The 27,685-nt window shown below is 42.1% G+C and overlaps 1 protein-coding gene across 4 annotated transcripts in view; it reads left to right on the forward strand.

Annotated features, from left to right (window-relative positions):
* The window catches only part of USP46 (ubiquitin specific peptidase 46), a 58,400-nt gene extending 32,135 nt beyond the window's left edge, over nucleotides 1-26,265 (forward strand). Inside the window, exons 5-9 of one of the 4 annotated variants that reach the window (XM_031434695.2) lie at nucleotides 9,435-9,511; nucleotides 16,777-16,860; nucleotides 18,246-18,443; nucleotides 21,654-21,732; nucleotides 22,606-26,265. In XM_031434695.2, coding sequence (XP_031290555.1) covers nucleotides 9,435-9,511; nucleotides 16,777-16,860; nucleotides 18,246-18,443; nucleotides 21,654-21,732; nucleotides 22,606-22,707 — 540 coding nt within the window. In that variant the 3' untranslated portion in view covers nucleotides 22,708-26,265. Of the gene's footprint in view, nucleotides 1-9,434; nucleotides 9,512-16,776; nucleotides 16,861-18,245; nucleotides 18,444-20,145; nucleotides 22,087-22,605 lie in introns of those variants that run through there. The other 3 variants (XM_031434708.2, XM_064486714.1, XM_031434715.2) reach the window with 3 other exon arrangements.
* The last annotated feature ends 1,420 nt before the right edge of the window (nucleotides 26,266-27,685 follow it).

A 27,685-nucleotide genomic window follows, 5' to 3' on the forward strand; every position in this document is an offset into this window, starting at 1 on the left:
AGTTTTATTTCACAGATTGAGAAATACAGGACCTGCTTTGAGTAGCGTCCTCTGCCCAGGGCAAGCAGCCTTTACAGAGTGCTTCCGTCAGAATTGCCAGTACCATTAGTGAACTGTCACAGTGGGATTAAACTGTGCTAGATCTGGAGCGGCAAATTAGCCCCTGGGGAGCCTCTCTGTTGTGATGGCCTCAGCTGGTTGTTCCTCCAACTGTGCAAAACTCTTTGTGCCAGTCTTCATGCTTTCAGAAAACAACATTTTTTTTCCTTTTCCAGGGTCTCTCGCCCTTTGTAAATGTTGCTTGTGATTGCAGTGCAAATGTCAACTGAGGGGTTTATGGAGACGAATGGTTTCATTCTGCAGTAGTCTTGGAGAGACGATTTTAAGGGGGCCATTCAGTCTGATTTTCCCAGATGACCTTGACCAAGGCATTTTAGAACTGAGGCGTGGGAATTTCCCAGTCTAGCCTCAGTGCTCCGTTGGTGGTTCTCTGCTTGAATCATAAGATTTGCTAGGCCAGTTGGAGCTTAATTTTGTTGTTGTTAATTTCTTCCCTTTCCATTTAAACTGAGTTTTTGCTTTGCAAATCTGTGGTTTTCAGAGATTCTCAGAGGCTTTTTTTTTCTCATTTCTTTTTAAATTGAAGTATATTCAGTTTACAATGTTGTGTCAATTTCTGGCGTACAGCAAAATGTTTCAGTCATGCATATACATATATATATATTCCTTTTCATATTCTCTTTCATTATAGGTTACTACAAGATACTGAATGTACATTCCTGTACTATACATTATAAACTTGTTGTTTATCTATTTTATATATATAGTAGTTAGTATCTGCAAATCTCAAACTCCCAATTCATCCCTTTCCACCCCCTTCCCTGCCCCCAGCAACCATAATTTTGTTTTCTATGTCTGTGAGTCTGTTTCTGTTTTGTAGGTAAGTTCATTAGTGTCTTTTTTTTAGATTCCACATATGAGTGATATCATATGGTATTTTTCTTTCTCTTTCTGGCTTACTTCACTTAGAATAACAATCTCCAGGTCCATCCATGATGCTGCAAATGGCATTATTTTATTCTTTTTATGGCTGAGTAGTATTCCATTGTATAAATATACCACAACTTCTTTATCCAGTCATCTGTAGATGGACATTTAGGTTGTTTCCATGTCTTGGCTATTGTAAATAGTGCTGCCGTGAACATTGGGGTACATGTATCTTTTCAAATTAGAGTTCCCTTGGGATATATGCCCAGGAATGGGATTGCTAGATCATATGGTAAGTCTATTTTTAGTTTTTTAAGAAATCTCCATACTGTCTTCCATAATGGCTGCGTGAAACTACATTCCCCCCAACAGTGTAGGAGGGTTCCCTTTTCTCCACACCCTCTCCAGCATTTATCGTTTATGGACTTTTTAATGAGGCCTATTCTGACTGTTGTGAGGTGATACCTCATTGTAGCTTTGATTCGCATTTCTCTGATAATTAGGGATACTGAGCATTTTTTCATGTGCCTATTGGCCATTTGTATGTCTTCATTGGAGGATTGCTTGTTTAAGTCTTCTGCCCATTTTTTGATTGGTTTGTTTGTTGTTTTGTTATTAAGCTATATGAGCTGTTTATACATCCTGGAATTAAGCCCTTGTCAGTCACATCATTTGCAAATATTTTCTGCCAGTCCATAGGTTCTCTTTTTGTTTTGTTTATGTTTTCCTTTGCTGTGCAAAAGCTTATACATTTAATTAGGTCCCATTGTTTATTTTTGCTTTCATTTCTATCGCCTGGGTAGACTGCCCTAGGAGAACATTGCTAAGATTGATGTCAGAAAATGTCTTGCTTGTGTTTCCTTCTAGGAGGTTTACAGTGTCTGGTCTTATGTTTTAAGTCTTTAAGCTATTTTAAGTTTATTTTTGTGTCTGGTGTGAGGGAGTGTTCAAATTTCACATGATTTACACATGGTTGTCCAGCTTTCCCAACACTACTTGCTGAAGAGACTGTCTTTTCTCCATTGTATATTCTTTCTTCTTTTTCCAAAATTAATTGATCATAGGTATGTTCATTTATTTCTGGGCTCTCTATTCTGTTCCATTGATCCGTATGTCTGTTTTTATGCCAATACCATGCTGTTTTGATTATTGTAGCTCTGTAGTATTGTCTGAAGTCTGGGAGGGTTATTCCTCCAGCTTCATTCTTTTCTTCAACATTCCTTTCGCTGTTCCGAGTCTTATGATTCCATATAAATTTTAGGGTTATTTGTTCTACTTCTGTGAAAAGTGTTCTGAGTAATTTGATAGGGATCACATTAAATCTGTAGGTTGCTTTGGGTAGTATGGCCATTTTAACAGTATTAATTCTTCCAATCTAAGAGCATGGGATATCTTTCCATTTCTATAAGTCATCTTTAACTTCCTTAATCAGTTTTGTAGTTCTCCACATATGAGTCTTTCACCTCCTTGATCAGGTTTATTCCCAAGTATTTTTTACTTTTATTTTTTCATGTGATTTTAAAAGGTATTATTTCTTTCCTTTTCTGATATTTCATTGTTAGTGTAAAGAACACAGCTGTTTTCTGTATGTTAATCTTGTGTCCTGCTACCTTGCTGAGTTCTTTTATCAGCTGTAGGAGTTTTTTTATGCTTGGTGGCTTTAAGACATATTTATATCTGTTCCTGGAGCTAGAAGGTTGTCTAAAGACCTGCTTTATTAAGTACCAATTGTATGCTCCTTCTTGACTTGTTTGCAGGGGTTAAAATTGATTCAGTAGATGTTCTGAGCCCTTCACAGGAGAGGAGTTAAGAATGGGCGACGCAGTCAGGTGGGATCACTCACTGAGCTGAGGTTCTGAGTTCCCAGGACTCAGGTGGGCTGTAGTCGCCATTTTCCCCTCAGCCCAGCATTTTGGCACTGCCTCTAAGCCAGCACATTTTCAGTTCCTGGCTGGACAGCTTGGAACTGCCACCTGGTCACCTTTTCTACTAAGCCCAGCAAAGGAGTCTTTGGAATTTAGAAGCACATTTGAATAGAATTTTAATTACTCAGAAACTTAGCAAAGCTTATGATTTACATGTATGCCCTATGTATTATTCTGTTAATTGATTTGTAATTAATTAATAAGAGCAAGTAGTGTCTCTCCCACCCTTTTAACACTAGTTTTGGGGGAACTCCATGCCCAGAATTGCGGGAGAAGAAAGGAGAATAAGATGTAGCCTGGACCTGCTGAGAGTATTGGAGTCTTAGTGATATATATGTTTCCTTGGAGACAAGCTGTGTTTTCAGTTAAACCAGAATGAGATCCCTGTGTGTGGGAAGAAAATGGTTTTATTTTCTGGCAGCTTTCTGGGAAGAGAGAAAAGAAAAAGAATATTGCTTGATCATCACTCATTGCTTTTGACTATGTCAGTGTGAGACGGGGGAGAGAGAAGAATCCGAATGGAAAGGTTTAGTGCCATGTTTTGATGTCCCGGGTGGAGCTGGTCCACCCGAGCAGTGCTTTCTCACACTCTTAATTCTGGAAGCAGTTTGCCCTGGGAATTGAGAGGGTTACAGTAACTGTCTCCAGTCAGTTAATTAGACTTGTACCTTTCTTCTCTCTCCCTGTAACAATTAAGTGGAGGAAGAGATTTGCATCTAAAGGGAGACAGTGTTTCTTTGTTTTCACCCTTCTTCAAGTACAAGAGCTTTAGTAGAACCTAATTTTAGCTATCCAAATTATGTATGGTTTCAGTTGGTTATAATCCTTTTATTATCTCCCAGAGGAGGGCCATTTAGATTTTTTTAAAAGCTTTACTAATTAAAAAAATATAGTGCCTGTGAATTATTTTTAAAAAGTCAGACACAGGAATGTATAAAAAGAAAATCATTCGTAATTCTGCCACCCAGATGCCACTGTTGGCGCTTAGACATCTTTTCATTTGTTCAGTCTTTTGTTCAGTTACATATTCATTTATTTAGTAAATATGTACTGGGTACCTATTAAATGCTAGAAATTACTTTATGCACTAGGGATATAACAGTTAAAGCAAACAGAAAAGACAGTCCCTGCTCTTTATATTTACTAATATACACATTTAATGCTATACGGTTTCCTTTTAGCACTGTTTTAGCTACATCCCACAAATTTTGATACATTTTCTTTGTCATTAGTTCAAAATATTTTCTAATTTCTCTGTGGTTTTTTTCTTTGACCCATGTATTACTTAGAAATATGTTGTTTGATTTTCAAATATTTGGTATTTTCCTAGATATCTTAATGTTTTCCAGTTTAATTCTGTTTTGGTTAGGGAATATATTCTGTATGATTTCAGTCTTTTAAAACTTACTATGACATGCTTTGTATCCTAACACATGATCCATCTTGGTAAATGTACTTGAAAGCAGAGTCTTTCAATCATAGAACCATATACTTGTAGGATCAGATCATTCTCTGTGGTGGGGGCTGTCCTGTGCATGTTTAACAGCATCCCTGGCTGCTTCCTGCTAGATGCCAGCGGCATCTCCCAAGGTGTGATAACAAAAATATCTCTAGACAGTGCCAAATGTCCCCTGGAAGGAAAGATTTCCCTTGCTGAGAACCACTGAGTTGAAAAGAATGTATATTTTGCGGTCATTGGGCATAGTATTCTGTAATTGTCAATAGGTCATGATGGTAGAGTTATTCAGGTTATCTATTTTAAAAAAATTTTTCTCCCTAGTTTATCATTTGCCGAGAAAGGGATATTAAAATATCTAACTGTAATTGTGGGATTGCCTTGTTCTTCCCTCTAATTCTGTCCATTTTTGCTTCATGAATGTTTTTGCTTTTTAAAAACAAACTTTGTTGAGGTACCATTTATGTACCATGAAGTTCATCTGTTCAGTGATTTTTTTTTAATGTGTGTGTGTGATTTGCTGAGTTGTGCAACTATCAGAATAATCCAATTTTAAAATATTTCCATCACACCAATAAGATCCCTTATATCCAACAGTTAATCTGTTGCAGGCCCCGGGCCACCACTGAGCTACTTTCTGTCTTTAGATATTTGCCTTTTCTGGACATTTTGTATAAATGGAATCATATAACATATGTCTTTTGTGTCTGATTTCTCTCACTTATGTAACATTTTTGAGATTCATTACGTTGTAGCATGTGGTTTATTCCTTTTTATTGGTGAACAGTGTTCCAGTTTCATGTATTTTTGAGGCTCTATTATGAGGGACTTCCATACTTTGATTATGTGTTTCTAGTAGGTTGACCCAATTATTAGGAAATATCTTTTATTTCTCATAATTTTGTCTAAAACCTGTTTTATCTTATATTAATATAGCCAACTATATACATATGTTAACTCTTTGCACAGTATATCTTTTTCCATCCATTTATTTTCAGCTGATCTGTGTCTTTATATTTAAAGTATAGCTCTTATGGATAGTGTATAGCTGGTCTTGCTTAAAAAAAAAATCCAACTCAATTTCTGACTTTTACTTGAAAAATTTATTCCATTAATATTTAATATAATTATTGATATGGTTGGGCTTCAGGCTTCCATTTTCTTATTTGTTTGCAATTTATTCCCCCTCAGCTTTTTGTTTCTCTATTCCTCTTCCTCTGCTTTTTTCCTTTTCTTTTTGGATTATCTGTGTATGTGTGTATTTAACAGTTCCATTTTAATTTTCCTCTTAGTATATCTTTGTATGTTGTTTTCTAGCAGTTGCTCTAGAGATTACAATTTATATTCTTCACTTATCACAGTCCTCTTACAGTTTATAATGTTACTATTTCACATAAAAGATAGATAACTTACCACTGTGTGGTTGCACATTTTCTTCCACCCCTGACCTACCTTGTCCTTATGCTATAGTTGTTATATGTATTACATGTGCGTATAATATAACCCCCACAGGACAATGTCATGACTCCTATTTTTGATGCTCTTCATTCTTTCTTGAGGACCTGGATTTCCATCTGGTAGCATGTCCCTTTGGTTTGAAGAACTTCCTTTAACCTTTCATGTGGTGCAGGTATGTTAATAATGAATTCTCTTCATTTTGTTTTCACTCTTGAAGGATTTACCTACAGGATATGGGAATTCTTCAATAGTTCTTTTAGCACATTAAAGATGTTCCACTGTCTTCTGGCCTCTGTAATTTCTGATGAGAGACCAACTTCCAACTGAATCATTCTCTTGTAATGTGTCATTTTTCTCTAGATGTTTTTAAACTTTGCTTTTTTTTACCTTTGGCTCCAGTAGTTTGACATTGGCTGGCCTTCTTTATATTTAATCCTGCTTGGTATTTGCTGAGTATCTTGAATCTATAAATATATATCTTTTACCAAATTTTAGAAATATTCAGCAATTATTTTTCAAATAGTTTTTCTGCCCTATTCTCACTCTTCCCCTTCTGGGACTCTAATTACATGTCTAATATTATTGAACAGATCTCTTGAACATCTGTTCATTTTTATTTCCTTTTTTTTTTCTTTGTTCTTATTGGATAATTTCCCTCGCTCTGTCTTCAAGATCTTCCCTCTGTCATCTCCAGTTCTCTGTTCAGTCCATCCAGTATATTAATTTTTTAGTTCTGGAATTTCCATTTGATTCTTTTTTTTTTTTTTTGACTTATTTTTCTCTGCTGAAATTTCTTATTTTTTTATTCATTATGAGTATATATTTCACTTTACCAAAGAATGTATAATCGCTTTTTTAACATTGTGATTTGTTACTTCCAGCACCTGGGTCATCCCAGGGTTGGTCTCAGTTGTTTCATTTTAAGAATGTCTTCCATTTTCCTGGTTCTTCACATATGGTAAGTTTGGATCTTATCTAGGACATCGAGAAAGTTAAATTTGAGAGACTCTGGGTTCTGTTGTTTTTCTTCAGTGAGTTTTGAGTTTCTTTAGTTTTAGCAGGTAGTTATTTTGGTTGGACTCAAACTTACAAACTCTGTTTTTCAGGCAGCAGTTTGACTCTTAGGGCGGCCCTTCTGTCTCTAGCTGAGTTGCAGTGAGTGTACCCTGTGCATGTGTGTGACCCAGGGGTCAGCCAGAGATGTGGGCAGACAGAGTTGGGGATACCTTCTCAGATTGTTTCCCTTCTTCCCAGTGGCAATGGTTTCCCGATTCGTTTTTCTGGCTTCTAGTCTAGAAAGACTGCATTACCCCCTCACGGATCCCCAGGTAAAGGCTGTGAAACCATGAACTGATTCTTTGCAACTCTCTTCCTCCAAGTGTAGACTTCTCATCTGCCTGTTGGTCTTTGTCCTCCATGCCTTCAGGTAGCTGCTGTTTGTAGTTATCTGAGTTTCTAGTTTTCTGGAGGAGTGTTGGAAGGGCAGGATCTTAGTCATTACCGAAGCCAGTCTTTTGAACTTCATTTTAATAAGGGGGAAAGAGACAATAAACAAGTAAAAATAAAATATACAGACACACCTTGGAGATATTGTGGGTTTGGTTCTAGACCTCTGCAATAAAATGAATATCACAGTGAAGCGAGTCAGACAAATTTTTTGGTTTCCTAGTGCGTATAAGTTATTTTTACACTTTTTGTAGTCTGTTAAGTGTGCAATAGCATTATGTCTTTTAAAAAGTTCATACCATAATTAAATACTTTATGGCTGAAAAATGGTAACCATTATTCAAACCTTCAGTGAGTCATAGACATAGATCACTGATTACAGATCACTGTAAGACCTATAATAATAATGAGAAAGTTTTAAATATCGTGCACATTACCAGAATGTGACACAGAGACATGAAGTGAGCAATGCTGTTGCAGATAGACTTGCTTGACACAGGGTTGCCACAAATCTTTAATTTGTAAAAAATGCAATATCTGCTAAATGCAGTAAAAGGAACGCCTGTCATGTGTTGGTTATTTGTTGCTCTGTTCTAAGCTACCCCAGAACTCTGAGCTTAAATTGACTCTGAATTTTTATTAAAATTCATGCCACCATGAATTGGCTGGGGGTCGCCTGAGCCACCTGGACCTGGCCAAACCCATGCATTTGTACTTCAGCTGTCATACGCATGTGTCTGCAGGCCGGCAGGGGCTGCGCTCTGGACCAGGCATGGCTGGGGCACCTCAGGGAGAACGGCTCTCCTCCGGGGGTCGCTCATCTTCTGGGGAACAGTGGGTAGCCTGGGTTACCCTTCTCATGGTGATGGCAGAGTGCAGGAGAGCAATCTCATGTGATACCCACAGTGCAGTAGCCCATTCCCAACTTTTGGACCATTTTAGGCCATTACGATGTTTTGCCCCTCCCTGATTTGTTGAGTGCTTACTTCTTTAAGCACTTTACATGTATGAAATAGATACTCTTGCTGCCCCCACTTTGCAGGTGAGAAAACTGAGGTGCAGAGAGGCTAAGTACCTGGCCTAAAGTCATCTACTTTCTAAGTGACAGAGAGAGGATGTGGAGCTGGGCAGCCTGCCTGTACCCATTCTTGTGTGTACTTGGAAAAGTATAAGGGATTGTGTCCGCATCCCTGAATGTTTCTTTAGATAATTTCCCAGCAGTGAAGTATTGAGTCACAGGATAGTTGTCACATTTACAGGAATGTTATTTTCGTTTTGCTGCCTGTTGCCTGGGCAGCTCAAAGTTGCTGCTGAGCTAGTTTGTCCCTTCCACTCCAAGACAGAAGAACACCAGGCTTGCTGGTGGGCTGCTGGGAGGCAAGCCTCAGTTGGTGAGCTTCCATGAGCACAGACCCCGAATTGGGGTGGTGTGAGCTGTGGGGGCAGAAAAGCATCAGAAAGCTGGTGACCAGCTTGGCTGAGAGTTGTCCACAGTCTGATGGGCCCGTGTAAGCCAAGGCTCCCAGCCAGCTCCAGGTCTGCTTGTTCTCACGGACAGCATGGGGGGTGGTCTGCAGATGATGACACTTCCTGGGCCAGAGGACAACTGTATGTGTAGTGAGCGTGACCTTCCAGCCCATAGCACACTAGGCTCCCTGGCCACACTCGCAGTTTGAGTGATGGCACAAGAGGAAGGGACTGATTTTAAGGGACTGGCAGGAAGTACAGACAACTTAACTCAGGGTGATCATCTGAGCAGGAGGCTTTTTAAGGCTGTGGGCCTTCTTGCATTTCCATTGTTACCATTCTGCCAGTCTGAGCCCTATGGGTACCTGTGCGATCCTTCCTACTTTGAAATAGCGGGGGAAATGAATGGACAGGAAGAGAAATTGGGTTGAATTTTAGTTATGAAAAGTCTGAATCAAAGCTGAGATGCAGATAAGGTTAAATTGAGAATTTAGGGTTTTCTCTTGTTCTGGATTGTTTTCAAGGTAACTGGTTGCCAGTAAGTATACATGTATAAAGCCACATATGACTTTGACTGCCTTTGTGGTTTTTGGTTACTGTAAGTGTTCAGAGTTTTAGCTACTTGAGTATTACGTATTATGTTTCTAATATCTTCTTTCTTTCTTTCTTTCTTTTTTTTTTTTTTTTTGCTTCAGGTTAGTAGCAAAGATGAAGATTTTCTTGACCTTTCTGTCGATGTGGAGCAGAATACATCTATTACCCATTGTCTAAGGTAACCTCATGAATTCTGACTGTGGTCTGAGCTTTTGATCAGGCTAGTAAGTAAGTAGGAGAAAAAAAATCCTGTATTTCTTCAGGAGATAATCTTCCTTTTTGTTAAACCAATATAATCCTATTATTTTCTATTTCTTCTTTCCCAAGAGAGATTAAAAATAAGTATATGTGGTCTGGAGAAGAGTCCTGCTGAGAAGAGAGAGGATCAAGTGGAAGTCATTAGTCATTATGTTTAAAATAAGTTTTTAATCTTTAATACAGATGTATACTTTGGCCTCCATCAGTCTCTCACACACAGACACAGTCACAGAGTCACACAATGAAGTTGAAAAGTGCTACAGATGCCCACCATTAACTTTCTTTTCCTAAGCTAATGTGTTATTTCAAAAATTATGCCCTTTTGAGCTGAGAACCGATGAGGGCATTGCCTTCCCCTCCGTCCTTTAGCATTGTGTGGAGATCATTCATGGACAAAACTTCGTCCCCATGAGAGGTGAGGGGAGATAAGCAGCCAGGAGGGTAAGCACGACACACAGCCGGGATCACTGCAGGTACTGCATGTTGCCTTGTGTGCTGAAAACGTGCCCAGAGTTAATATAAAGACACAATTCCCTTGTCCTGTCCTTACTGCCTTCTCCTCCTTTCAACAGGGCATTGTGAGCACTTAAAATTAGCCTGGCCTTGTTCTGGACGCTGGAAGTAGAGGAGGGAGGGTTGGAGACACATCTCACAAGCACTTACATTCCAGTGGGACTCCTCGGACGGGGACCCACGCTTTGAAGGAGAGTGCCTGGTAGTGGGGGCGCCGGTGTGGACTGAGTGGTCAGGGCCGGCCTCCCCACTGCTCAGGATACCCCAGCTCAGAGACGTTTTATCGTGTCAAAACAAGGCAGTGTTGTTTTTATCAGTGGGAACTGGGTGACAGAGTTGTTCTAGCAGGAGTTCGGTTCACTTAGAACTCTTTAGCACGGACTACAGGGACTTGCTGTGGCCGTTGACCATCAGAAAGTCATCTTTCAGGGCAAAGGCACCGACTTAAACCTGGAAGAGCTTCTTGGTTCATCGGGTGTCATGTATTGTGCAAGCTGGGGGCTGACTGCTCTCCGATCCCCAGGAGTCTGAGCCAGCCCCCACACCCCATAGTTACCTTAGTGCCTCCTGTTGGTTTGGCATTTCAGTCCTTGTCTCAAATTCCTTGGGTCCAGGTGTGTAGGACACATTTGTTATCTCTTTGTTTGCAAAGTGTGCTGTAGGTCAGGATGGCCCTTTTTCTCCTGAGTGGTTCTCTTTATGGCGTGGGCTCCTGATATTCCTGTGAAAAAGAAGCCATTTTCAATTTCCCCGATGTTTTGTGGTCACAGGGAGTAGAAAAAGTTAAGGTTGTGCCAACGCTGGTCGTAGGTGCAGGAATGGGAGGAAAGGTATTCCTTCCCCATTCTCCTTCTTTGAGAAGGGGAGTTAAGGAGAATTTGGAGTTAGGAGGCTGACTGCTTCTCCTCCCATCTAAGAAATCCCTGAGCTGTTCAAAAGGGCAGATGGCAGTTGCTGTAGCTTTGAGACCAACCAGGTAAAGGGCTAATTTTAGTTATAATTTCAACCTTTGGGGAACCTTGTTATAAACAAATGTGGCCCAGAATTATGTTTCCTTTTTTTTTTTCTTTTTTTTTTTTTTCCTGGAGAAATGTCTATATTGGTGATACATACCTGATGAAGGAGGCTGGAGGTACTTCGAGATGTTAAAGCTGGGAAGGGTGCAGAATAGCCTCAGAGTGCCTTTTCCGCAACATCAGATTCTCCTCTGATTGGACTGATATTCCTGAAGGCCCCACCCCAACCCATTTTACATCATCCTTATACTAGACCTTGTCTGACTCACCTAGACCTGCCCTCATATATGCCTTAGAGCTCACCTGCCCAACAGAAATGCAGAGAGGTCTGCTGGGCGTTGCCTGCTGCTGCTCACTGTTGAGAGTTCCGTGGTGGGGGTGGAAGCTTTCCAGCCTCCCCCAAAAGAACCAAGTGCAGGAGAAAAGCCCAAGGAATAGATGATGCCGGCTGATCCTGAGCTTTTTCTGTTTGAGACAAAAGAGGAAATGATTCTAATCTTTTCTGGCCCGTTTTAATGCTTTAATTTGGTTTGCATTCCTCTTTTTTTTTTAACTTTATATATATTTTTATTGAAGTATAGTCAGTTTACAGTGTTGTGTCGATTTCTGGTGTATAGCACAATGCTTCAGTCATACATGAACATACATATATTCATTTTCATATTCTTTTTCACCGTAAGTTACTACAAGATATTGAATATAGTTCCCTGTGCTGTCCAGTATGAACTTGTTGTTTATTTTACATATATTAGCATCTGCAAATCTCAAACTCCCAATTTATCCCTTCCAATCCCCTTCCCCGTCCCTAATAATCATGTTTGTTTTCTATGTCAGAGTCTGTTTTGTACATAAGTTCATTTGTCTTTATTTTATTTTATTTTATTTTTAGATTCCACATATAAGTGATATCATGTGGTATTTTTCTGACTTGATAATCTTCTTTTGTATTAGCTTGGTTTCTTTTTGGTTTTTGTGACTCTATTGTATATTTCTAATTTGTGGTTACCCTATTTTTCAAGTATGTTAACCCCTTAGTATATCTGTTTGCTTTAGACTGGTAGTCATGTAGGCTCAAACACATCCTAAAAAGAATGAAGGAAAAAAAGAGAGAAAATCTATGTTTTCTTTCTCCCCACTCCCACCTTTTATGATATTGATGTCCTTTTTTTTTTTTTTTAGCATCTTCATGTTTATTCTCTTGCAACTCATTGTAGTTACCGCATTTCCAATTATGGTTTTCTCGTTTCTATAGCTTCTTGCTTCTTTTCTATTTAGAGTAGATCTCTCAATATCTTGTTTAGCATAGGTTTAGTATTGCTGAATTCTTTTAGTTTTTGCTTGTCTGTGAAATTCTTTGTCTCTCCTTTTACTCTAAAGGGTAGTCTTGCCAGATAGAGTATCCTAGGTTCCAGCTTTTTCTCATTCAGAACTTTGAATGTATCTTGCCATTTCCTTCTGGCCTGCAGTGTTTGTGTAGAGAAATGAGCTGAAAGCCTTATGGGGTTCCCTTGTAACTAACTCTTTTTCTCCTGCTGCCTTTAGAATCGTTTCTTTATCTTTAACTTTGGCTATCTCAATTATAATATATCTTGGTGTGGGTCTGTTTGGGTTCTTGTTTGGGACCCTCTGTGCTTCCTGTACTTGGGTATTTGTTTCCTTCTTTAGGTTTGGAAAGTTTTCAATCATGATTTCTTCATACACCTTTTCAATCCCCTTTTCTCTTTCTTCCCCTTCTGGGACCCCTATTATGTGTAGATTGGCACGCTTTATATTATCCCATAGGTCCCTTATATTGCTTTCATTGGTTTTTACTTGCTTTTCTGTCTGCTGTTCTGACTGGGTGATTTCTGTTATCCTGTCTTCTAAGTCACTTATTCGTTCCTCTGCATTATCTAGTCTGCTTTTTACTGCCTGTAGCTCAGCTCTTACCTCAGCAATTGAATTTTCTCTTTTTAATTGGCTCTTCTGTATAGTTTCAACTTCCTTTTTAAAGTATTCTGTCTCTATTGATGGTCTCTTTTAGCTCCTTCATTGCATCGATCATCCCCTTTTTGAAGTCATGATCTAATAGACTATCGAGGTCTATTTCATTGATCGTTCTTTCAGGGAATTCTCTTGTTCTTTTAGTTGGGAGTGGTTCCTCTGCTGATTCACTTTACTTACATTTCTCTGGCTGTGTGGCCTTCTAGACCCATTTCTGAGCTGTGGTGTGTAGTAGGCAGGGTTGGAGCTCTCCAGTTGGGAAGAATAAGCTGAGATGTCCACTGGGAAGTGCCCTTTGTGGTGCTGACTGTCACTTGTTATAAGGCTTAGAAAGGACTCTTTGTTCATGTTGCCTTTGTGCCCCGCCTAAGCTGCGGGAATGTCGGCCACCCACTCTGGTGTCCCCCAAGTTCTGGGCCCCAAGAACCACCAGCGCAGATCTGCCAATGTCAGGCACTAGGGCCCGCCTAGCGAGCGTGCGGTCACACACCTGAACCCATGGAGTGCCACAGGGTCAGTGCAGAACACAGCCCAGCCACCAGGCCAGCCTGCTGTAAATACCCGTATTCGCCCCTGCTGTGTGCCAGAACTGCACTCACTGCCTGTCTGTCCCAGAGGGTCCAGAGAGAGGAAATCCACCCTCTCTGCCTGGGGCTGTAAACAAATCTCAGTCCCACTTGTGAAGTTGCAAGGCCGCAGGGTATGGATTCAGCTTTCAGTCCCGCCTTCACACACCTCTCCTCAACAATGGAGCCAAGCGGAGACAAAACGGGGGCTCTGGTGTGGCTGTGTTGGGCCCCCCGCCCCCCATGCACAACAGCAATGGTGCTTTTTTATGGGGGTCGCAGGCTGTTCTGTTTCACATACACCCCCAGCCAGAGTTCACACCGCCCTCCAGTCCCCTGTGGCTGCCTTGGTATAGTGGGCCCCAGCCCTCTCCCTGGGCTCGTCACCGATCTCCAGCAGGCAGTGTCCGCTCGTCCCTGCTGGCTTGTGTCTAGGGCTGGGCATTGCAGGGGCCCTCAGTGCCAGTGTCTCCTAGTTCTGTCTGCCAAGCGGCTGCCACTTTCTCCTTGGAGCCTCGGAAGCTCCACTTCTGTCTGCGCTGACCTCCTGGCGGGAGAGGGGTATCCCAGCATGAGGGTGCCTTTCTTCCTTTGCTTCCCTGCAGGACTGGTCCCACACTGATTTTTTTCTTTTTTCTTTCTCTTTTTCTCTTACCAGATTTTGTGAGAATCCTGTATTTCAAAGCGAGAGACACTCTGTCAGAGTTCAGTAGGTGTTCTGTGCAGTTCATTGGGTTTGTAGATGCAATTCTCGGTGTATTAGTGGGAGAGTGTGAGCTGTGAGTCTCCACTCTGCCGTCCTGGCACTTCCCCTGGTTTGCATTCTTGAGGGTTTGCTTCTCAAATTAGAATGATGAATTTTCTTCTTTAACATCATGCCTGCCTGTTGCTTCTGATGTGATGTTTTAATCTATCATTTATTTTGATTTTGAAAAGAGTTAAAAAATCAAGCTAAAATTGTAGGATTTAAATGTAAGATCTCTGGCGCCTCCTTCCAGAAGGGATTTTGGTGATCAATTACAGTACATTTTCAATGCACTTCAGTCCCAGAGAAATGATGAAATAAATAGTGGTTAATTTAGGATACAGGTCTAGAGAAGCCATGAAATCCGTATTGTAGCTGAGCTGTAATTCTGACATTTCAAATCTCAGCACTATGTTTTAGGCAGCATGAGCCCTCTATCATAGGAGACTGAGAAAATTTTTTTCTTTTGAAAAGTTCAGGGATGGCCTCAGGCAAAACTTAAAATACGTGAAGTTTATCTTAATAATCCTTCCATGGCCCTTTTGGTATTTTTTGCTTTCCACTTCAGTGCCTTAGTCCCTCCCTGTGGCTCCTGCACAGAAACTTACCTTTCTCCTCCAAGTGCTATGTGTTCTGAAACCACTTTCCTCTTCCTCTGTCCTCCTCTTACTAAAAATTCCCATTCTCCCAGTGTCGGGGAGGGCAGCTAGGTATTAGGAGAAAGTAGCCTTTTAATTCTCCACAAGCTCTCTTTTTAAAACTACTTTTCTTCTTTTTTTTAAATGTCTTTTCTGTTCATTTTGAGAAACTTCTTCTGTGTGCTAGGTTTATATATAGCCCCATCACAAATCCATGTCAAATGCTTATCTCTTAAGTTTCTCTGACTCTTGGTAATCCAATGACTAGGAGGATGGTTTCAGATAGTGGTAAATGCTCAGAAGAAAGCAAGACAGCAATAGGACAGGGGCTGGATGGGTTTGGAGAGAGTGGCTGGGGAAGTCCTCCCCAAAGAGGTGACATTTAGGCTGAGCTCTGGGCCAGCCATGGAAGCATCTGGAAAGGAGCTACCGATGCAGATGCCCTGCAAATGCCCTGAGGCAGGAGGGCATGGCACAGCCAGTGGGGCTGGAGCAGAGTGGAGGTGGGGCTGGGTAGGGGGTGAGTCGGAAGAGCAGTCAGGGTCTGAGGACACACAGCCGGTTGGCTACGGCAGGAAATTGGGATTTTATTCCTCCGTGCACTGAGAAACCACTGAAGGGGTTTAGATGGGGGAATCAGTTGTGTGAAATGGTTTGTTTGACCTGCGGTGCACACTAAATGGTGTAAATGGCTCACTGCCTGTGTCTCCAGTAGACTGTGAGCTGTGTGAGGGCAGGCGTTCTCTGAAGACCTAGCACAGGGCACTCCCAGTCCACATTGAGGCATGTGATGAACGAACGATCTATGTTTTCTTTTGCTAAGCCCTGTTTCAATGGCTGAGTCATTAACACCATGTAAATAGCATTTGCTGTTTAATAAAGTCTGATCATTCTGGTGCTAGGACACTCCCTGTGAGTAAGGAAAGACTTTTTCAGGACTCGAGGGTATTACTGTATTCTGGCTGTTTTTTCAGCCTTTGAAGCAGTACCACAGGAATGTTAAGTAGACTCCATGACCAGAGAAGAATGAGAAGCTATGACATTTTAAAAATGAAAACTACAAGTAGTCCAGTAAAACCGCCTGACATGGATGTCACCTCACAATGGCCTTTGTTCTCAGAAGGAGGCAGGCTGAGCTCTTACCTCCCGGCATGTGGGGAGGTGGGGGCAGGCAGTGGCAGGAAGCAGCCATCTGGGAATTTGGGACTTTCTTAGTTCAAAGTGAAGGCCATTGAATATGGCTTAAATTTTATCATCTTTTGTGCTCTTTGGAAAATAGAGACCACCTGAGACATACTGTTTGTCATTAACTGCATAATAATGTCACCTTGCATTTTGTGTGATTGACGTTTTTGGACTCGACTCTCACTCTAATGGTGGGCTTTTTACTGTAGTTAGTATTTTTCTGTTGTAATTTTATCTCCGTTTGCAGGTATTCTCTGTTAAACCCTGAGGTTTTCTCTGAATCAGTTGGAAACCCTAATTTAGATCTCTCTGTTCCATTAAATAAAGCTGTCCTTGAAAATCTCTCGTGGTGGAGTCAGCCCAGCCCGGTGCACGTGCTCTGCTGGCATCGCAGCACCTGCTCCCAAAAAGGTTCTTTTCTCCTCACCTCTTTCCCCACATTCCCTTAAACATTACCCTGCAGGTAATAGAGAGTTTCAAACATGGTAAACCGAGTACACATTGGACCTCTTTTAAGTTGAAAATATTTTTCTTTGCAGAGACTTCAGCAACACAGAAACACTGTGCAGTGAACAGAAATATTATTGTGAAACATGCTGCAGCAAACAGGAGGCCCAGAAAAGGTGAGTGAAGGGTTTAGCCTCGGAGGGTGGCTTTGTGTAGTCAGAAGGAACCAGACTGGGGCTGCACAGATCTGGTTGTGAGTCCCAGTCCCACGGGCTTGTTGCCAAGTAGCTTTGGAGAAGTCAGTTACCCTCCTCACTGGAAAATTAGGGTAAGAATGCCAACCTGGGGGAGTGCGCCCATTCGTCCGATTGTTCGTCCATCATTCTGTTCATTTGTTTGTTCAGTGTGCCAGGTACTCCTGCTGAGTGAACAAATGGTGAGCAGGTATGATCACTCTCCTCTTAAAATTAAAGGGGAATTACAAAAAGGACTTAGCATAATGCATAACACATAGTGACCACCTGATAGTGTTGTTAGTATTGCCTCAACATTGGAACTTCTTATTTAAAAGACGTAAGAGGTTAAAAAAAAAATCAAATGTTTAATAAGGAATCACGAAGAAATCAGTAACATCGGTTCTCTGGGTAGGTGATAAGAAAGTTGCCCCATTCCAAGTTGCTGCAGAACCTGAGGTTGCCCATGTTCACCTAGCCCGTCACAGCTCTTAGACAATCTGAGATAACCAGCCATTGCCTGTGTCCTGCCCCCAGAAGCCAAAAAAACTTGACATTTTAATTATCCTGGGAAGCCCTATTGTGAGTTAAATTTACCCTGCCCGTGGCTGTGGCACATTCAAGGTAACTCACAGAGGCTCATTCCTGCCGTCTGAAGCCTTCAGGGGTGAGCATTGTCCAAGTCTGAGCATTGTCCAGACTTGGCCCCAGAAACCTCACATCCGTTAACATCTCCAGTGCTCTCATGAACCCATTTTGGGGAATATAGCCCTAAGCCAACCCCTGTGTTTACAGGTGAGGAAACCGAGAGCCAGAGAAGGGAAAGAACTTGCCCAGGGGCACAGGAGGGGAGGGAGTGTGGGCCCAGCATGCTGTCTTATCTGCTGGCCTGCAGCGGGCTGTGTCTCAGGTTTCCCTGCCGGTCAGTCCTCAGAACCTGTGCAGCCAGACCGCACCCTTCTGCTTGTCCTCAACCTCCTTTTTCTTTGGGGGGATCCACCAAATCCTGTTCCTCCCTGGGAGGCAGAGGGCAGTGATGTGGAGTTGCACAGCATAGTTTTATTGGTACAAAAGTTCTGCGATGTCTCCTTTGAGCAGAGTTTCCCCTGTTGCCCTTTTCTCTGCTGGCTGGGCTCCTGTTAGCTAAGTCTGCAGGAGAAGTCAGCTCTGCATAAGCGAACGTACTTCTGTTCCTGTGAGCAGTTTGGCTGTTTGCTGGTTTGAAATTTGCTGGACCCTCTCCTGCTCTCCATTTGTGCAGGCAGCGGTGTATCCTGTTCCCCTCACAGGGTTAGGTACCACTGATTCTCTACTTCATGGTTTCTTAGGATGAGAGTAAAAAAGCTGCCCATGATCTTGGCCCTGCACCTCAAGCGATTCAAGTACATGGAGCAGCTGCACAGGTACACGAAGCTGTCTTACCGCGTGGTCTTCCCGCTGGAGCTCCGGCTCTTCAACACCTCCAGTGACGCGGTGAACCTGGACCGCATGTACGACCTGGTCGCGGTGGTGGTTCACTGTGGCAGGTGAGCGCGGCGGGAGCGGGGTGCGCGAGGGAAGTGCCGTCCCCAGGCCAGAGCAGACCCCGCCACGCCCTTCCTGGGGGGTGAGGCTCAGTGGTAACGGTGCTTTAGGGGGATCGCCTCCAAGCTCCAGTCTGTTTATCAACTCTAAACAAATCTAAACATACATCATAAAATAAAATAATAAAGTAAAAATAAAAAATAAATGCATCATCATCATAATGTTCTATCACAAGGGAAATAATTTAATCTCCATTGGATACAAATGATACTTAGGAGGAGTTTGAAATAACATGGAGAAATAAATGTTTATGCTATGATTTTAATTTGTTAAAAACCAGGTTACGTATATAGTAGGATCTCAAAAGTATTTTAAGATGTATGAATAAAGACTGGAAGCTTCTCTTAAATTTGGAGAAACAAAATATTTTGCTGAAAGTCTCTGAAGAAATATTTTTTATTTCATAATTTGGTGTAAGCATGCAAAAGTCTGTTGAAAATTCACCTGTTCACTATCCTTCGCTTGGCTGAGAGGCGTTTGTGTCCCCTCCCTGGGATCAGCAGGCTCTCTCCGGCTTGTAGGCTTTAGATTGGGGCCTGTCACCAAGCAGGCGTCCTCTCCTCTCCATCCACCTGGATCCCATCTTGGTGAACAGACCATTACCAAGAGGATATGTGGTTCCATGTGGAAGAATGGATGGATTGATTTTTTTGCCATACTGGGTGGGTGGTATCAGAATCTGTAACTTCACATCTGAAACACCTCATTTTTGTTCTGTGCAGAGTAGCTTTAAGTCACAGGTTGTTTTCTTACATTCTCAGAGAGCTGTATTTATTGGTCAGTTTTAAGCTACCTTTGTATTTCCCCTGAAGAATGTGTCTAACAGTCTTTTTTTTGGGGGGGTGATTAGGTTTATTTATTTATTTATTATTAGTCAGGTGTGTTTGTTTGTTTGTTTTTATGGAGGTACTGGTGATTGAAGCCAGGACCTCATGCACGCTAAGCAGGCACTCTACCACTGGGCTACACCCTCCCCCAACAGTTAGTCTTTTAAAGAATATGGGGTCCAGTGATCTGGAAACTAGCCGTGAACACTGGGCTGGGAGGAGGTCTTGGGGCAGGCAGAGCCTGGTACCTGGAGGGTCCCTGGTGGCCAAGGTGGGCGGGGTGGACGGGTGACAGGAAGCAGAGCACCCTGGGATGTGGGGACCACAGGGGGTTTCAGAATGGATCTCTCTGGTGCCAACTCTAATCCCTGGGGGCACTGGTGAGGACGAGGCAGAGATCCACTTATGAGAACTGGGGGACGAGTGGGAGGTGGGGTTCAAGAATGGTCAGCTTCTTTAATGGGCGCCCAAGGTCAGAGCAGCCCTGGGAGCAAGGGAGAGCTGGTGCCGAGTCATGCATGCTACTCACGAGGATGCTTTAAATTCCTCCCTGCTAGAGTGCTCGCTTTGGCAGCACATATACTAAATTCCACCCCGCTAGAGGTGGGGCTGTTCTCATACACAGAGCGGGGCTGCCCATGCACAGGGATCAGGTGGCTTCCGGCCGTGGGCACTGGGAAGCTCCAAGTTTGGGGAACTGAGCGCTCCCTTCTCATGCCGGGACCTCCTGGCCCACTGTTGCCTTGGGTGCACAGCCTCATTCATTGATCTCTCCTGCAAATATTTTTCAACCCGTATTTCCTGGGTTCTGTGGCAGGATCTGAAGGTACTGCAGTGAGCAAGACTCACAGGGGCCCTGCCCTCATGAAGCTGAGGATCTAGCAGGAAAGACAGATAATTAACAAGTAAACGCACCAGCCTGCCACCACCGAAAACCACTGCCAAGTAACTGATTATCTTGATTAGCGCTCTGAGGAAGAAACAGGGCGATGACAGAGAGCAGCGGGAGGCACCTCTCCAGGGAAGGTGGTCGGCAGAGATTTCTCTACCGAGGTGACATTTGAGCGGAGGCCTAAGGGATAAAAAGGGCCAAGAGTACAAACGTGGGGCGGGGGGGGGGGGACTATTTCAGGCATTTCCGGCAAATGCAAAGCCCAAGGCAGGAGCGGGTGATGTGTGTGAACAGACGAGGCCAAGTGGGCTGGAGGGGAGGGGTGGCCGGGTGAGGTTGGAGAAAGGCAGGAACAGAGCCTGTGGGTCATCTTGTATTTAAAGAAAGGCAAATACAGCTTCACTTTGATGGTGCATTGGAAAAAACAACCCAAAACTCTAGATTTACAGTTAAATTCCTCTCAGTTGTGCAAATCTGATGACAGTAACTGCTGTGTAGTTGTTCCTCCTGCTTTTTTTTAATAGCGTGTAATAATGTAACTCTCTGTTTTCCTATTTGTTATTATTATGGTTTAACATCCTCTACAACTTCAGACACATTATGTCGCTCCTCAAAATTCCCAAGCGTCTTCCTGGCTCACTCTCAGAGAAGTCCGGCATCTTAACCACGGTACCCCCTTCGCCTCCCCTCCTCCACGCCCCGGGCCCGCTGGGCTCTGGCTTCCTGATGTTTGGTGAACACGCCGAGAGCTCTTCCCGCCCCTTCTCACCCCTCACACTTGCTCTTACCCCTTCCTGAAACTTCTCTCATATGGTCACATGACTTGTTTCACACACACATACTCTCACCTCTTTCCTTCAGGGAAATTTTCTTCTGCTAAAATTTCATGTTATCGGAGAGGCTTTCTGTCATCACTTTGTATCGAGTAGTGCTTCTCTCTGTCACTCACCACCCCGTGACTCTGCTTTATTCCTCCCGGCACTTAGCACCACCTGAAATCTATTGATATTATAGCCTGCTTATTACCTCTCCAACCCTGACCTCAAGAGAGTGGGGGCTTTGTCTTGTTCACTGCTTTTTTTGGCCTCACAGCCAGAATGAGTCTGGCACATCATAGGTGTACAGTAACTGTAAGTTTGTATTTGTTGCATTTGAATGTCTGTTTTCCCTCCCCCGTGGGTTGTGAGTGCTTAAGAGACAAACGTTTTACTCACCTTTCCCTTGTGCCCAGCACAGCATCGGCATCTGGATGTTACTCCATGAGTTGTGGCCAAACGAATGTGGACGTAGACACGACCTATACTGAGTTCTCTGTCCTGGTGATAGAGTTTTGTTTTTTTTTCTAGTGAATCACTGTATCTAAAGAGCTACATAGCATTTTATAAAGCAGTAAATGTTAACCTGGTAACTTGCTTTGGTTTGTTCTTTTCCAGTGGTCCTAATCGTGGGCATTATATTACTATTGTGAAAAGTCATGGTTTCTGGCTTTTGTTTGATGATGACATTGTAGAGGTTGGTATGCAGATTATTATATCATTGGGGTGGGGCGTAGACATTTTGGGATGTGTATGTAAAGTAGGTTTTTCTAAAGTAGGTCTGTTTTCCCATAATCTGAGTTGAAAACAACCTTCATTTCTCTCCAAGCTCAATTCTGCTGCTCCCCATCCTCTCTGGAAGGGGCGAAGGGGTGTGACCATGGGCTTGTGAGTACTGTGTTCTTGTTCAGTTAACTGATCAGCCATAGACATGGGACCTCTTTGCTGTCATATTTACATGTAAATCCTGTTTACTACTGTGACTAAAGCCCTGTCTGGTACAGACCAAATAAACTTTGAAGTTCTATTAAAATTACTTTGTTACACCAAATTTTTCTTATATTGATTATTTTTTAAAAATTCTTTCAGTCTGTTAAACCTGGAAATCTTTATATTACACTTAAGTGTTCTGTATATTGATTTTTATTTTTTTGTAGTTTGATTTTGTTGTAAAGGAGTATCAGCTGGAGAGAATTCCACACTCAAAGACATGGTCTATTTTAGCCCACTTAGGGTAGCACTAAAGGAAGTAAACTCTGCTGACCTGGAAGAATTAACGTTATTCCCAAGAGTTCCCCCAGTTTATCATTTGATAGCAGAAGTCCTGGCTTCTTCAAAGAGTGCCCCCCTATGGTTGACAGATTGAAGGGTGACTTTCTTCCCTCACAGTTCACGATGCATGTAATCATGTCTCCCTGTCAAGTCTGTGGAATTCTGTTTGCTATTGAAAGTCCCCAACTGTGAATTTATGAGTTTCTTACATTTTCTCGTGCATTCCATTAGTTTTTCTTTCCTTCTCCCAGAAATCATGTTAAACCATTGTATTGTTTTATTTCTCTCTTTCTTGCAGAAAATAGATGCCCAAGCTATTGAAGAATTCTATGGCCTGACATCAGATATATCAAAAAATTCCGAATCTGGATATATTTTATTCTATCAGTCAAGAGAATAACTCACAGAGCTGTGGGACTGATTCAAGTGGGGGAAATGTTCAAAGCACTCTCACCTGGTTTCCCAGACGTTCCTCTTCCTCAGCGGCCACCAGGTGTTACCCCGAGTCTCGGTGGTCTGGCCGTGTTACACTCTCTCTCCCTCGTTTTTCTACATGCAGCACTACTCGTGGTTTTGTTTTAGTCTGAGGTGGAGTTAACTACAATCAGACTGTAGTAAGGGTTAGGGGAATAACTTTTGTTAATTTTAGGGTTGGGTACATGCTGTGTCACCTGCTATGTGTCTGGCTGAATTAGAATGACAGTTCCTACGAACGTCGAGTCTATTGGGGTCTTAGCTAAACTTCCTAAATGGCTTCCAGGGTCTCCTTCAATGCATTCCTTTAACTTGTCCCTGGAAACACTGCTACCCATCTTTAGCTTCTCTGCCTCTTTTCTGACAGAAGGACAGAAGAATTGGGTAGACATTCACCTCTTAGAGCTGGAACTATAGCTTTAAGTTTGTGCAAGTGAAGATGTTTAAAAGTGAGTAACCTCAAAAGTGAGACCGCCCCCCAGGTGGAGCAGGGCGAAGAGAAGCCGTGCAGGTGGCTCGCGTCTGCCCGGGCTGTGCTCACCTCGCCAGCACGATTCCCGGTCCCGGGAGGTGCGGAGCTCAGGGCAGGCGAAGCCAAGACGAGGGAGCTTTGGTGCACAGTGGAGACTTCCTTTTCTTATCTTTCTACCAAAATCGAGTTTCAGGAAAATAACTCTGCTCTTTGTTTTTAGTGACACTTTTCTTCTGTCCCGTGAGTTGTATCTATCTTTTATCCAGCACTGCTAAGTTTTCCAAGGTATCTTTCTGATCCCGCTGGTGTTTCGCGGCCAGTAGTGGCAGGGCTGAGACCACGGTGACTGCCTCAGGTGCAGCTCTCCTTGGCCAGTCGGCACCGACACCATCCTTTACTGAGAAGAACCAAGTTACTCACCTTGCCCACCATCAGCCGCGTTGGACAGCTGTTGACATTTGAACATTTCAGTCTGTTTACTGAGGCGCTGGCGAGCCCCAGGGCTAATGTGGAAACTTCTCTCCAGGAGACACTGGAGTTAGCTGGGTTTGAAGGTGGGGAAAAGGAAGTGTCAGTAGGCGAGTGGAGGGATGGACAAAGTGGTGGCGTGTCTTTGGCTCAGACTCCTAGAAGGCTCGACACGACGGAGCATTTTGGAAGAACCTCATCTCACCATAGTTACTTTTACCTTTTTCACTTTTGTTATATGTGTATTTATTAGATCATTTGCATATTGGTACCTTTTATTAAAAAGGGTCGATATGGTGTTTTGCTGTTGAGCTGGTTTTTGGTTTCTTACAAATGTTATGAGTTGCAGATCTTGTCTTCCTTTGGGAAGTCCATTGGCTTCCATACACTATAATATACTGTGAACCTGTTACTTTGTTACCTAATAAATCAGCGAACAAACATGCAAACTTTTGGCATAATGTGAACTAAAATTGCAATTGAAAATATTACTGGCCATTTTGCAACAAGTAAGAGCATAGCACTTTATCTGTATGAAAACTGGATTTCTTATCTTGGAAATATCTTGAACTGTTTATCGCTCAGAACTTCGATAAGCATGCCAACACTTCATCTGATCATGCTTGAAGTGAACATCTTTTACTTTTCACTGGAGAAGACAAAAACAGGGTGATCTTCACATTATTGTTTTCTACAAGTGATGAAAATATACCTTGCCTTGTTTAGAGGCGAATTCATATTTATAAACATTTTGTCTTTTTTTTTCCTCCATGAAACATGCAGTAATCACTTACCTGGAAGGTGAGTTTTTATTCTGTTTTTAAGGAGAGACACTTTCCAACTGAAGGTGAATGATACAGGGAGCTATTTGTACTACACATAATCCCTATGTCTGACTGCAGGTTGAAACTTTAAGAAAATGATTATTGGTCTCTAATATATTTGAAACTGATACATAAGAAGAACTATTAAAATTATCTTTGAAATGATTCTTGAAGTTAATTTATTAGAAAAAGAAAATTTCAGTTGGAAGCCTACAGAAGTCATATTTAAATGCTAAGTCATAGTTTCAGTGATTTTTTTTTTCTGCAATGTGTAAAAGGTTTTTCCCAGTGACTTAACTGAAGTAATTCATTTCAATATTAAGAAAGGATCAGGAAAAAAAAGTCAATTAAAATTCAGTATTCATGGATAAATTTTTGGAATTAAAAAATACATATCGAAGATAATACAAAGACATTAAAATGGTCATGTGATGAAGGAAAAGAAGACTGAAAAAAAACCAAAACACACTTATCCGCCAACACTCCATCAGTTTTTTAAACTTTAGAGCTATCCAGGAATTTCTTCCCTTTTCCTCTTTAATAAATGACAGAAACACAAGGCAGCTACGTTCTGCACCCCCACCCCCAGTCATTTCACTTTATGTGAAGACGATAGCACATAAACACTTCTTTCTTTTCCATCCCTCATTCGCTGCGTGAAGCAGAGAGTGGAGTGGGATATGAGAGACCATCCTGAGGTCAGGCAGCACAAAGGCTCAGCGGTATTCCCACAGTGGCCAGCTTTTTGTGTCACTTTCTGGCAGGAGTGAAGCCTGCTGTATTTCTTTTAACTACTGGGTGTTTTAAAATAAGTTACAGTGTTTGACACTTAAAAAAGAGAAGGACTGTTTGCTTTATTGGTTACTTCCTTGTTTAACGTCTAGACTATGGTACAGTGTGCTAAAACGTCGTTTGTTTAACAGCCCACGTTGGTAGAAGGCTATTTTTTGTCTTGTTATTCCGATGCATTTTCCATTCCTAGGCCACGTGAAGTGGGCTGGTTTGAAGGGAGCCAAGGAACCACACAAGAGGGTGGTAGGTTTGACGAGGAAACTAGTCTTGTTGGTTTTATAGCCTGATATATTTTGGATTTCAGATGAAATGGGGAAAAAGATGACAGAAATGGTCCCTATGCGTTTATTTTCATGGATACCCTGAATTTTCATGGGCATGCCTAATAATGAACTAGGTTCTAACTAGAGCTTAGGGCTTATTTTAGATATTGGAGTGTAGCTTTATTACAGATGGATTTTATCTTTAAACACTGCATTTTGATCAACTTTGTATATTCATGTGTATTAAAATATTGTGTACTAAATGTTTTGCCCTCGTTTGCTATTATATGGTCAAGGCATTTATCAGCACTAGTGTGATTAACTCATGTAAATGGCATGGGTCAGGGAAAATGATTTCCTATGTTTCTGCCTAATTAAGTTTCTGTTTTCCAGTATTACATTAATTTATTTTTGGCTTCCATTTCTGTATAACCAAAATAGTTACTGTATTTGTGTGGCATTCATTTATTTGACTTTGTTGCTAAAAAAAATTTTTTTTTAGTTTTTATTTAAAATAATCTGTACCTTATTTTTTTTTATGTAACCAATTCAAGCACTTTAAGCAATAATGTCAATCTTGTGAAACTTCAATCAGTTTAACACCCTGCCTCTAAAATTGTTTGCAAAAAATAAATAAATAAAATAGGAATTCTCTTCCTAGAGAATTATATCTGGGTAGTGTTACACACATGGACTTTAAACCCTTTTTTATAAAATGTGAGTTATTGGCAAGTCTCAGGTAATCATTCCAAAGTTAATTTTGAAGCATTGAAAAGAATACTCTGGTCATTGTAACAGGTAAAGTTCCTGCTGCTGTCCAGGTTTGTAAAGTTAGTTTTCTGAAGGTAACTCACCACTTTTTTTGAGTGAGAAAGATCAACAGAATGAATCCAGAAACCTATGTCTGGGGAATAGTCTCAATTTGCTATCAGTGAGAAAAAGAATTAGGGGCAGGTATGTTAGGCATCTGGCGAATTGCTTAGCTGAGATTTTGCATAGAAAATGCCCTTTGCCAGTTATGAAATAAAAGATCCATACCCCAAATAAGGAAGTGGCTTCCAGCTCTTTGATCCCATCGGCATCTGGTTTCTAGGAAAGAGTAGGAGAGTGGTCCTGGCCGCGGGTACAACAGCCAGCCCCAGGCTTCCGGGCAGTGCCTGAGCTGTGGAGACTGCAGCCAGGTGCATGCCCGTGTCCTGTGGTCTCAGAGTGTGCCCCCTCCCGCCCACCAGGGCCGAGACTCAAGCTTGCTGTTAAAATGCTTAAGGCTTCCCCTCCCCCCACCCCCAAACAGTGACTTCAGGGGTCTGTGTGTGGGCAGACTGTCATCTGAATACACTTGCCTGGGCCCAGTGATGGGAATAAAACCCCACAGACCACGAGCAGAGCGATGTGCCTTTAGGTCTCCCAGTTCATCCATCTTCTCTTGGGGCAGTTCAGGGGGACCTGACTGAACAGAACAGGGGCTCGGTGGGGGAACACCTGCACCAACCTTGAAGGCTGTGGGGATGGAAGACCTCAGGAAAGTGTGTTCCTCTTTCCGGCCTCCTTTTGTCCATCTGTCAAATGGGGTTTATAGGATAGGCTTGTCCCCAGCAGCATGACACTTTCTGGCGAATGAGAAGAGTTGCCCATTTCTCCAAATTTCCATCCCTCTGTTCATTGACACCTTGAACAGAGAATGAAGCCTTCTATATCCATGCTTTATATTTACATGAAGATAAAAATGCCTGCTAAGTCCTTTTCCCCCCGAGGGAAGATTTCGATCTTGGGGATAGTACTTGAGACAAACTTCTTAGACTTGTCCTAGAGATGTCCCAGGAGGAGAATTTTTTTTTTTTATTCTTATTTTTCATTGAAGTGTAGTTGATTTACAATGGAGAGATTTTATTATTTAGCACCTGTTATGTGCTAGGCATCATGATAGGAGTTGGGGGATTAAAAAGGTGGAACAGATAGGATCACCTTCAGTCTCTTGCCTCTGAAAAAAGGTGTGTGGAAAAGACATTTACAGTGTGGAGATGACACGTGGGGGACGGAATTCATCACAACTTACCAAACTTGGGTATTCGGCCCGAGTCTCCC

Source organism: Camelus dromedarius, chromosome 1 (assembly GCF_036321535.1).
Source record: "Camelus dromedarius isolate mCamDro1 chromosome 1, mCamDro1.pat, whole genome shotgun sequence".
In the NCBI taxonomy this organism is placed as follows: domain Eukaryota; kingdom Metazoa; phylum Chordata; class Mammalia; order Artiodactyla; family Camelidae; genus Camelus; species Camelus dromedarius.